Below are 12,601 nucleotides of genomic sequence, written 5' to 3' on the forward strand. Positions count from 1 at the left end.
TCTTTGTTATTTATTGAGCTTTAAAACAAATTGATAACGACTCTGTTCTCTGTATAATAATATAATAATATTTAATAAACGGTGACTGCCTCTCTTTTCCTCCCCCTCTTCTGACAGCCCAGCAGCAGCAGGAGACGTGGGGAGAGGGAGGCGGGCTCTTTCATCGTTATCAGAAAATGATCATATAGGGCACACACGGAGCCGTTGGACCCCCAGAGCGTTGCGTATGCCGGTCTTCCCACCTTGGGACCCGTTACCGTAGTCGTTTATTCCCCCCCCCCCCCACACACACACCCACACACACACACAGAGCGGAGCAAGGCAACGAAACTTAAAATAATAAGCAGCATTTTACGGCACGCTATGCATGGGGCCGCCTTGTGGGGTTTCCCGACATGTCGTTTCAGTAAATTAAAGAGTGTTTCATGTTGTCGTTGCTGTGAACCTTCTTAATACCTTGGAAAATGCCATTTAATACTTTTTAATACTTTTTAAAAGCCTTAATTTTCGCTAAATTGATTTATCAACTTTTAATACTTTTTAAGACCCCGCGGACACCCTGATTAATCTATGAGCAAAATGCAGCTGATTTCAAGAAATCTAACAGCAACTTCCCTCATGTTTCTAACTATAAACAGCACAATAATGAATACTACAACATAAGCAACCATGTTCTGACAAGAAACACAAACTAACATTAGCAAATAGTTACATTTGAACTCTGGAACATATAGTTCTATTTCACACAGGCTCCGCCCTCTACTGGACTCTATGGGTACTACTCTCATCAATGATACGCGAGCGTTCACACACTGAAGTTGTATAAAGTAGCCGTCCAATAAGGGCGAGTCTACCTGAATGAGCGGGCTGGCCCACAGTATATAAGGCGGCTACGCCTCCTGACTGTCATCCTTTTCTCTTCAGCGAGCAGGACAACACCTGACAGAGAAAAGTAAAACGTTTGAAAGAAGAAGAAATAACTTATCGTACCTTCATGGAGTCGCCACTTCTAGAGACCCGGAACTGTCCTTCGTGCCCTGGCTTAATAGCGGGTGCCGATCCCCACCACCTCTGCTTCGAGTGTTTGGGGACTAGGATATGGCCGAGGTGGTGCCATTCACATTCACCATTCCAGCGGGGGGTGGATGGCTCCGTTTGCCGGGGAGGAGGATTACGAGGACTTCTCGTTGTCGGGCACTTCCGGGTCCGGCGTCCATGGAAGTCCACGCCCAGGTCTGTCCGCCAGGATTTCCCCCTGGTGATGACCAAACCGGTGACCTCCGCCAGGGGTTCTTTGGCCCGTTTCTCCCCCGTTGCCAGATATCTGGCAGTGTGTGGAGGCGTCGTGGCGACAGCCACTGAGGACGAAGGCCCCCGGTCTTTCAGACCATCTTTTATCACTTTTACAACCCGTCCCCCTACCAAGCGGTAGTGGCTCGTGGGAAGACCCGCAACATAAAAACAAACAACACCAAACAAACAGTATAATTAACGGCGAGCATTTATTGACAGCACAGCCGTAACTTAAATGCCAACCGGCAAAAGGAACAAAGTCTGGAGGATGGCAAAAACAAACAAAAAGGAAGAAGGGGGCCTGGGCCAGCCTAACCATGGGCCGTAGGACCCAGAGATCTAACACAACCTAAGGGAAAAACAAAGCCGCAAAAAACCTAATCTAACATCCTCCAGAGTTCACACAATAATAAGACAGCAAAGAGAATTACGGATCCACACGTGGGATGAGAGGCAATCCACGGATAGAATCCCTCGGCATCAGGACAGGAAAAGAGAACTCTTCTCTTCCAGCTTCTCCTTTTTAAGTCGTCCCCAGCTGAATGTAATTAGGACACCTGGAGGAGGCGGAGCCAGGGGCGGACCAAGTGTACCTGTGCAGCAGAGAGACAGAGAAAAACACAGAGCACGTAACACCCCCACCATGAGTTAGTGATTTTTTTTTTTTAAAGAAAACAAAACAATCACAACAATTGACTTTAAGTCGACAGACGTGCTCAACCACACAGCAAAATCAAAAGTGTTATATTTTCAGTGTTGGAGTTGGGAATTTAAATATAGAGTTGTTTCAACTAATTGTAAGTGCAATTTAACTCCAAGATAGTTATTATTCAAAACGAGTTGGTGTTGAAACAGTCAATTGTTGAATTTTCCAAACAACTCTAGAGTGTTGATTTAATTACAAAGCCAGTGTTACAATCTCTCTTTCTGTGTATCACTCACTGGCTGTTGCTCAGTTGGGTGTGGCTTTGACTGTGCGCAATCGAGGCGGGAGACCAAGTCGGAGGAGCATAAACTGAAAAAATGGTAAGTACTTCAGTAAATGTTTTGAACCAGTAGCCTAGTACAGGTATTTATTTATTTAGCTGATGAATAAACCAGCGCTTACCTCCAGCTACATAAATACTAATGCTTTTACGGCTGCTGTCTTCGCTCCACGTGCTAGTAATATTTGCTGCTATCATTAGCCAGGGTTTTTTAGCCTAACCTCTTTGTAATATCATTACAAAGTCTGTCATTGGGGCGTTTAGCTCCATGTGTTAGTAATATTAGCTGCTATTGTTAGCCGCGGGTGTTAAGCTTCAAGTGTTAGTAAGTTTAGCTGCTATAATTAAAGCTAAACACCTGCGGCTAACGATAGCAGCTAATATTACCAGGCGGAACTAAACGCCATAGTAGCTAATATTACTAACACATGGAGGTAAACACCCTTGACCAACGATAGCTCTCCTGTAATATTAATAAGATGTGAGGCTTATAGATGCTACTTTTAATATATTACTAACATGTGAAGATAAACACCCGAGGCTAACGATAGCAGCTAATAGCTAAACTTCTCAATCATATTGGTTATTGGTTGCCACGTGTTTAACTCCACATGTCAGTAATGCTAGCTGCTATTGTTAGCCACTGGTATTGAGCTCCACTGTTAGCATGTTTGCTAAATTATTTCAACGACACTTAAATGCATAATTATATTTTTGTAGCAACAGGTCTGTGACAATTCTGTATTATGTTTGCTAATGAATTTGTATTCTTATAGGACACCATGTTGGTGAAAGTAAGATATGGCGAAAGCCAGAAATATGTGAAAATGGCTGAGACTGAAGAAGGCTATGAAAGCTACAATACATTTCTTCAGAAACGGTATGGATAACTATAATACATATCACTGATTGTTTGAGTCTAAAAAATGAATCTTGTTTTAGTTAAACGTACCATGGTTGTCAGGTAGTACATTTTAATATTCTCTCTCAGTCATAGAAAAGTTAGATTTACCACTACAGACTGAGCTGCGCTTGACTGATGAATCAGGGACAGAGGTGGATGCAGATGTCTTTGAGGAGCTTTTACAAGCAGGGACAACCTTACAGTCAAAGTGTCCACAGGAGAGTCTTCAGGTAAGATTCAGACTCGCAATGAAAAATCAGGGATCATACTGAGTTGTTGCTGTTGAGATGACCCTGTAACATCGTTTGGAGGGCTGAAAGTATGTTTTTTTTTGTTTCATTGAGTATGTCATTCTTTGATCTATCTTGCAGTTGTGCTTCAAAATCTATCGCACACTTTGCTGGAGTCGGACGTTTCAGACACCTCATTCTCCGTGACCAATGCTTCATCCTCTGCGGTGTCTGATTCATCAGATGCAAGAATAGTTCTTGAGAGAGACAGTGGAGTGAAAAGAGTCCACGCTGATCGGGAATCAGCCAAAGAGGTACAGGGGCCTACACTTTTGCTATTTACTCAGTTCTTTATTAATCCTTAAACATGGATATATTGTGCAGATAAGCTATGATTTGTATGCAGGAATGCCCAAGATAATGACTTCCCATATGATTCTTCTTTATCTTCTAGATGGTCAGAGATGTTCTCCAGTCTAAGCTAGGGGGAGAAAACATCTTGCAAGAGTATGCAACAACGAAAACATTGATGGATGTTACACAACGACAGATGGTAAACCTGGTGGCTGGTGGCTGACATGATCAAAGTTCATAAGGACTGAATATTCCCTTTGGTGTTGATCATGTTTTCACAGATAGTGCTAAGTAATGTACATTTTGGAAACAGCTGCTCACATGTTAAAACAATCTAAAGCTGTAAGGCATTTATACTTTTAAGATAAAATATATATATATATTTTAAAAGAGGATCCCGCCAACATATGTGCGAGAAAAGTGTGCTCTTGGCATCATCACTCATTTCCATGTCTAAGAGATCCATACTCAAAGAATGGATACGTAAGTCTATAAATGAATTACCTGTATTCGATTTTGTGAAAAGGAAGTGTTCATTCTTAACTTTTTGAACAACCTTCCTGTAATGCTATCACTTCTGTGTTCTCAGTTTTGATTTCTTTTTGGATGTTACAGGAACACTACTATGATGCAGATGGTGGATCTGGCTACTTGGCATGGAGGATAAAGACGGTTCAGCGCAACACTGCAGTTCAGTCCCGGAGGTGCTGCCCCAGCACAAGATGGTCCAAAGAGCAAGAGGGATTTTCTCTTGACTTGTGAGCAACTGACTGGTGAGGAATGCAAAGAGGCAATATCATTCATGATGCATTCAGCTGACAAATCAGTTGTCAAAGAGAAGATGAAGGCAACATTTCAGTGTCGGCAAGCAATGATTCGGGACCAGCAAGCCTCTTCAACAGTCCTGGGTGTGTTTCCTCGACATCCCTGGCTTGGTAAGAACAACATGTCATATTTTTAGTTTCTTATTTGGATGGTCTGAGGGGTTCATGTGGTTTCTCATGTAGGTTGACCAAGATTTCACAATGATGTTTGAAGATTTCTGGCAAAATGTTGGCGAGATGGCCCACTTTCTTTGAAAACCTAGGATCTCGGCAGAATCTACACTCTAATGTTCATGTTGATGACCTCTTGTCTGCACAACACAACTCAAATGAGTCAGGCAAGTATTTTTTGTCTTGCAGATTTTGTTTACTGAAAATCTTGAGACCTTTCAATGTTATCAGTTGCATAACCTTGATTTAAGACTATTTTCAGCTTTAAACGACTGACTGTTATATTTGCATCTTTTTTGCCCCTAGGATGGGACAGTGACCTGTCAAGCCTTCTACTCTTGGTTCATCTACTCTCCCCAACCTCAAAAGGCCATAAGAAGAGTGCTAAAATTAGCTCGTATCAAGCTGTCAGCCATGTTGTGAGATACCTTAAGGTAGGTATTATTTAATTTTTTGTGTGCAGTTGTTATATCACTGACACTCCTTGAGTTGGGACAATTTTGTTTTAAGTAGCTTAGTCTGCCATTTAAACTTCTCTGTCTCTATGATTTTGCAGATTGGAGCCAGTGTTGAGACCTTCCTTTCGAGTTTGGAACCAGGGCAGCCCTTCCTGCTGTGTGTTGGTGAACAGAAGAACAACATTCAACGGTTCTACGTCATCGTTAACCACAAGGCCATCCCTTGCAAGGGGCAGAAATCCATGGCAGCCTTCGATGAACTCTTCAAAGCTCACTTCATCTTCAGTGTCTTCACTGGGAGAATTTTAATTTTCAGAGGTTCGAGTTTGGTAGTCAGGAAAGAAATGATTGACAGTTTGGAGGTTGGTGAGGCTTTAAGTGCTGCATTTAAGGTCAATGCATACTGCGACGTGTCAACTACTAACTGGGTAAAGAACTATGGAACTGATTATCAAATTGGAATGTTTGTTTTCATAAGAACTGATAAAGAAACTCCTGTTTTTGGAAAATGCAATAATATCATTCTAAATGAAGATCGAGCTCTCATTTTGATTTGCAAAGTGGACACTGTATTTTGATGAACACTATATTTCATACTGTATCGAAGAGACGATTGATTCATTTTCTGTTATTTCTATTGATGATTTACGTTATTATAGACCCTATGACAGGTTTTCACAGTTTTCTAATGAGATGGATGGAAAAACATACAAAGTGTCACATTGTCATATTGTGTAACCTGTGTGTGTTGTTTTTACACAAAATACAGTTATGTTAACTGCAAACTTTGAAACTTGGCTTGTGTCTTTCTTTTATATCGTTTTTATTAATAATGTTGCATTGTGTGTAGGTGAAATCATAAATTGACACCCTACAGTGCTTATGAATCAACTCTAAAGAGTTAAATATCGAGTTACATTGTATATCCTTAATAGTGTTAATATGACTTTAACTCTATTTAGTGTTCAAAAAAATACACTTGTGGTGTTAACTTTTGACTCTGCAAGCTAGTGTTGCGTAAATGTAACACTGACCGGTGTTGACCAGAGTTACATTTCAACTCTAGAGAGAGTTGCTGGAACTCTGTCCTAGTGTAAACATTTTAACACTTTCAAAAGTGTAGTTTTAACTCAAAACAGTGTGGAACAATATAGACACTTTAAAAGTGTTGTATTTGACTCTATAAGAGTTAAATTAGCACTGCTGATTTTGCTGTGACTCAGTCCACACACCGAACAGGCTACATATCACTCATACCAGTGGCCAGCGCCATATAGAGAGAAGAGTTACGACATCTCCGTTCACTCCAATGGACCAGTTTTTTTACAGCAATGGCGGATCGTGGGGCTCTCAATAGTTCCTAATTTAATCATCATCTTCACCAAGATTATTTATGTTTATGTTCGCCGAATTGACATGAAAGCACTGACAAATATGAATATACTGTAGTCAACTTCATTAAAACGTTATTAACGTGCCTAAACTCAGTAATTCACCATTTCTATGCATGACAACACACTTTGTCCGTGTTTGGCTCTCTCGCCGCACAGTGAAGCGTTCCCGCATTGACGTCACTTCCGGCTTGCCCCAAAACCTCAAAATGAGTAGAAGGAATTTTCCCGCGATGTTCGAAATTATTGATATTTATCGGAACGGTATCGCTTTTTCTTTTTTAAACTGACGGTTCGAGATTACTAGTAGCCCACTATTTCATTGCACAACAGTTGTTGGGTTCGTGTCACAGGCTCTTTAAAGGATGTTAGTGGATTCCGTGAAGTTTATCCCTAAATCAGTCGATTTAGGGAAAGTTTACAGATAACAGATTAGGCTAGGATTCTGGATAACGTTAGCAACACACGTTAACCACGAACAGCCTATTAATCCGTTCTCCTAATGTTATTTCAACCCAAAGTTGTGGAATTAGAGAAAAGGGGCTTCTTAACGTGCTTTTATCCGGGATGGAGGGAGTTAAATATTAGTTAAATATAACATTGGGGCGTGTGATTGTAGTGGGTGGAGATGGTGAAATGAGGATATCCATTTTAGAGTTCAAGCTAGTATAATATAGTTCACGTTACACAATAATAAGGAAGAGAGCTATTTGTGTACATCGCTATTGGTATGGATTTAGAGTGCATATTTGAGACTTCCAAACAGTAAACAAAAACGTAACTTATGGGTGAGTGTTTTTAGCAGAGCCATATGATGTCCTTGTGATTCTGTTGATTATTACCTATCTTATGTTGCAGGGAGAGGGACTTAAGTGAGAGTGAAAACACAAGGTAAGTTTCAAATAGGTCAGCAATTTCCCATCCTATAGGTTGCTAGATGTATTTAACCCTTTTTCCTGTCTCCCTCTCTCAGCACAAGAACCCCAGGGGAATTCAACGGAGCCTGAAGACCTGCAATGAGACCCTCACCTCAGTCTCAACTCCCAGAGTTTTGCAAGCCTCTCCCTGTTCCTTATTTTTGATTAAACAGACGTTAAGCTTCCCAATGGTGTGGTCTTCGTTTTGTGAAAAATATGATTACCTCACATATTTTGTTGCTGTTGTGATTGTTGAATTGCTCCTGCTGACTTGAGCCAGCTATTCTTTCCTCCTCTCCGCTTGGAGCATGTAAACTGTGATTGTTATTCTTGCGTCCAGGAGAGAAGCTTTAAAAAGGAGACTAAATGGAGTCTCTGAGAAGGTTCAATTGGGTACTTTAATAAAAAAAAAGGCGCGGGTATGTTACAAGCAGGATATTGTTCAATCAGAAAAACAGCTGGGATCTGGAGAGAGAGCGAACCCCTCCTCTCCGGCTGTTATCCTCTGCTGGCTCCTCCCTGTGAGCCGGCTCGCCTCGTCTCTAATCTCCATTGTTGCATTTAAACAGAGGATTGGTAAATTTCACATTCAATATAGGCTTAACACTCCTCTTCTCCTCATATTCTCTCTCATCACTTTTCATTTAACACATTCTAAACGCTGTAATCAATACTCTAAAAAATACAGAAAATACTTCATGGCTGGTTTGGTTTCCGGTCGTTCCTACTCACGTCTGTAAATAATAACTTTATTCAAATAAACTGTACCTTCATTTAATATTCAGCAATAATAATATCTCTACGTCTATAGTTGTAGTGTTAAAATCAGTAGGTTTCGGTGTACATCACTCCATGTCATTTCGCTACTAACTTCACCTCTATAGGTAATGATATATTAGCCACATGCTAAATACTAATCGGAGATGAAGGATTTTCAGAATAAAAGCTTAACTGGTGATGCACAAGAATTTCTGTTTTTTCAGTATAAAACGGCATTTAAACTGACAGTATGTTTAAGCTACATTATACCATCAAAACATTGATTTTAATTTCTAACAAGCATCCCCAGGCAACACAGCAAACCATGGGGGGACGATATGCCAGGACAACACAGAGGAAAAGGCACAGACAAACTGCATGATATGCTATTCAATGTTTATTGAATTCCATTTATTTACAATGGATGTTCCTAAAACAACACATTTAACATCAACATCATGCTGCTGCTAGTGCTTTGACTCAGTTGACAATCATTGATAGGCACCTGTGGGTCTCCTGTCCTTTCTGAAAGCCATAAAGATTACATTAGTACTTTAGATTACTTTTGAAGGATTCCTTCCCATCCCCTCCTTCTAAATATATCAATAAACATTAGGATGTGATGCTCCTGATTACCATACAGGTTTAAGAAGATAATATTTGTTTTAAAGAATTCAAAGCAATAAACAACAGGCTCTTTAACCAAGGCAACGTTGGCCTAACATGTATATGTTAACAGGTAAGATAGCTGTTCACACTATGTATATTTTTCTACTTTTTGTAATGCTATTTTATTTCTATTTAAGATGTTTACATTTTTGATTGTTTAATTATAGTCTTTTAACTGTCTAATGTACTGTCTTGTCTTTTGCTGCTGCAGCGTAAACATTGCCCCAATTGGTATCAATAAAGTACTTCTTATTTTATCTTATTCCTCAAATATTAGCAAATGTTACTTAAAAAAAAAAAAACATTGATGTAACTACATACACATATCGATATGTTGTATAAACATTGCAGATCAAAACCTTTATTGCCCACTAGTTACCAAAAATTGCATTTCTATCCTGGTATTAATGCATTCAAATCGTGATTAAAATGGCCCGCCACGAACTTCCGGGGAACTATTGAGTCTCCCTGAACCACTTGACGATCAAGCATTTTGGACCTCCGTTGTCGCAACTCTTCTCTCTATATGGCGCTGCCAGTGGAGCCGTGACTTTTATACCTAGGCCCTCTGACCCCCACCCCTTCCCTCGAGTTATTGTCACAGCGTATACTTCAGCGGAATATCAAAACAACGGCCCGGGGTGCAACACGCATCAATGAAAGCGACCCTCTACCACACAAAACAACACCTGTAAATAACCCTATTTGTGTTCTTTGAAATTGAAAAGGATATTGCATTGTGTTTGTTACTTTCGTTACAGTTGTATGTCTTAAGTGTAATTTGGCATGCTTTTATTTTTGAAGGCATGTTAACGCTGTTGACAGGAAGTTGTTGTTGCTATGGAAACAAGAACAGTTTCACAGTGGGTGGAACTTATCATAAAGTCCGCGATAATAACACCCACCCAGAGCCCTACAGTTACGACACTCTTTGATGTTGCCACCAGCCGGTCACGTGGTTTATGTATGCCGGGATAGTTGAAAATGCACTTCCGGGACAATGCTTCTCTATGGCAAAAACAGCACGAACATGGTCAAAATAGTCATAGATTAAACCAACGCTGTTATTTTTTAAAGTTAGCTTTCATATTTACATGATGTGGTTACACTTTGTATGGATTGGCACTATTTCTAAGTTTCATTATTTAACAATATTTTGAGGGGAAAGTGTGGTAGCACAAGCAGGCTATGTTGATGTCACTGCCAGGGCAGTCACGTCCGTAGTATAGTTGCGCTGCGCTGTCATGTTCTTCTATGGGACAGACATGTAACGATCAACTATCTAAAAATAGTTGTGTTAATAAAAAATACAAGGGGTTCTTGAATGAAATAATATTATAGAAAGGTAAACAGAAATAATAAACGGATAATCTGCTCTTCCCACAAAATAGTCCCCACGGAAATGTATTAACTAAAGTCTATATGCACACATTAACAAAATAAACAAAGACAGGTTTTCTGCGTTATTCAAATGTATTCACAGTCTTTCGAGCCAAACCAAACAAATAAAACCCAACAAAAAGTCAACTCGCGATACATTGAAATTGTCTTTAGTGCCTAATCCATAGTATAGTTCATTGATACAAAAAAAGGCTGTTGCTCCTGCGCCCGTCGGCGGGAAAAACAGAAATGTTTGTAGCCCTTTTCAGGCTATAATCCACAAAAAAGGAAAACACGATGATCGGCGTGGCACAAAGGAGCGATCTCACCCTGTGTTGGAGAGCATCTCTCTCACTGTGCGCGTCCTCTCCAGGGAGACGTGCTTCAAGGTTGGTCGATGCAATATCCACATACGGTTAGTTTCAGTTACTTCCCCCGTTGCATTTTAACATATATAGACATGCTGAGGAAACTTAAATATCCCGCTGAATACCCGCATTCACCACACATACGCTTCCTCCTCCCGTGAGAACCACCCCTGGCATCCCGGTGACGCGCCCACTAAAAAGCCTCTGGGCGCGCCGCGACATGTGAATCTGCAAATGAGGCTTACAGAACCACACCCTCAAACCTTAAACAAAAGTGGACATTTAATGACTGTAGTTGCGAGGATAATACACATGCATCATAGATTTTTCATTTCATTCTAAACTACATGTCTTAACCTTTTCCCCTGCCCCTACAGTTTATAAGACACACTGAGATCAAACTTCGACTGTCATAGACAGACAGCAGCGATTGCGTTATTGAATGGTAAATACATTTTTTTTAAAACACACACACCCAAGAACTTTTTTCAGCTGTAATTGCATTATTGCATACTTTTTAATGACAGTTTTGCATTTGGAGAGGCAGGGTGACAACGGAAAGCTTGGTAACCTATTACTTAGATACGTTTTACATTTTTTGAGGGAAACGCTTGTGTTCATGTTAGCATGGGTAGCATGATCATGTTAAGACTATGAATATCATTTTACCACAACAGTGGATGAACAATTGATATATGTGTTTGAACAAGAACAACAGGAAGAACAAAGTAAAAGGGACGAACAAATGTGTGAACAAGTATTAAGAACAGTGTATGGAAAAAGTGATGTGTGTTAGAACAAAACAAAATAAAATGAATGAGAAGTAGAACAAAGAGGGTTAGGGTTAAACATAAAAAGATTAATTCAGCCAAAAAACACAATTTGATTAATCTAAAGTGTAAAACAGTCTTCAACATAGACCAAATTAGTGCCCTTGGACAACAAAACATGGTGGGGCAAAGAAATGATACATTAAATTGAGAGAGAGTGGGAGACTGAAAATGATTACTATGATAAATATTAAAACTATTTACAGAAGCTCCTGTTGAAACATGGTTCAAAACCACTACAGAATATAAAACCTTCCAACCCATGATCTCTGCCTGAAATCAGGACCACTCAGAGGAGAATGCAGCACATCAAACTGGAGTCAGGAGTGTGAATAACACATTTTGGCCAAAACAAATTGTTGCTTACCAATACAGTGGCTGAACAATGGACACCACAAAGTGAAAAACAGAAGCATAATTGTGCGAACAACAATTGTGGGTGGTTTTTGCAAAAAAGCAACTATTTATAAAAAAGCAATACTATTTACAAAAAAGGGTTAGGGTAAGCAACTATTTACAAAAAAACCCCATCTGTTTCGGGGCCTGAAGATCGATCCCAAGGGCAGCTGGAAACCAGTCCAGAGAGGACTGGTGATGGCCACAACAACAATCCAGCATGACCTGTTGAGACAAGGGCACAAATTTGTTCTCACAAGCCGCTTCACTCAAGTCTGAGGAACTCTGTCCCAACACCTGTAGAGTTCCTGACGTTCTGAGAGTGGAGCAGCTGGTAGACCTGACAACACCACCTGACATCACTAAAACCGAGTCCTGTGTGCTATACCACCTTGCAGGATACATCGTGAAAAGGGTCATCAGCTTCTCACTTTGTGACAAATGCCAGTGTGTCCTAGTGAAAAATGTCAGTGATGGTGAAAATGAGAGAGCTGGTCTGCTGGTATTAAAATAATTTAAAAGGGGTGCATCTGATGAGGTATTCACCCTTGTTCAGAACAGCGAGCAGCTGTTCCGTGTGAGGACGACGATTCCCTCATGGAGTCCTCAAATGCAGTGTCACAGCTGGAACAAGAAGCCATGTTGCTGGACAGCAACCTTCCCTCATGCCA

General features: G+C 40.4%; 2 protein-coding genes across 9 annotated transcripts in view; one reads left to right on the forward strand and one right to left on the reverse strand.

Moving 5' to 3' along the window:
* The window catches only part of LOC307047231 (uncharacterized protein), a gene marked incomplete at its 5' end in the record, with an annotated part of 261,974 nt that overhangs the window by 122,547 nt on the left and 126,826 nt on the right, over positions 1-12,601 (reverse strand). The window lies entirely within an intron of this gene.
* Positions 1,986-7,713, forward strand: LOC307045492 (uncharacterized protein). 8 transcript variants are annotated; one of them, XR_013809941.1, is made up of 9 exons: positions 1,986-2,319; positions 3,056-3,159; positions 3,271-3,413; positions 3,555-3,727; positions 3,868-3,966; positions 4,383-4,702; positions 4,855-4,929; positions 5,069-5,196; positions 5,319-7,435. XR_013809941.1 is itself a non-coding variant. In XM_079691176.1 (8 exons), exons 2-5 carry the CDS (start codon positions 3,129-3,131, stop codon positions 4,527-4,529), a joined length of 450 nt encoding a protein of 149 aa, XP_079547302.1. In that variant the 5' UTR covers positions 1,986-2,319; positions 3,056-3,128; the 3' UTR covers positions 4,530-4,702; positions 4,775-4,929; positions 5,069-5,196; positions 5,319-7,436. The 8 variants fall into 8 exon arrangements, 3 of the variants coding, with proteins under 3 accessions (XP_079547302.1, XP_079547304.1, XP_079547303.1); XR_013809942.1 differs by having other exon boundaries at positions 4,775-4,929; positions 5,319-7,434; XR_013809943.1 differs by having other exon boundaries at positions 4,785-4,929; positions 5,319-7,434.

Source organism: Notothenia rossii, assembly GCF_949606895.1.
Source record: "Notothenia rossii genome assembly, chromosome: 7".
Taxonomy (NCBI): Eukaryota; Metazoa; Chordata; class Actinopteri; order Perciformes; family Nototheniidae; genus Notothenia; species Notothenia rossii.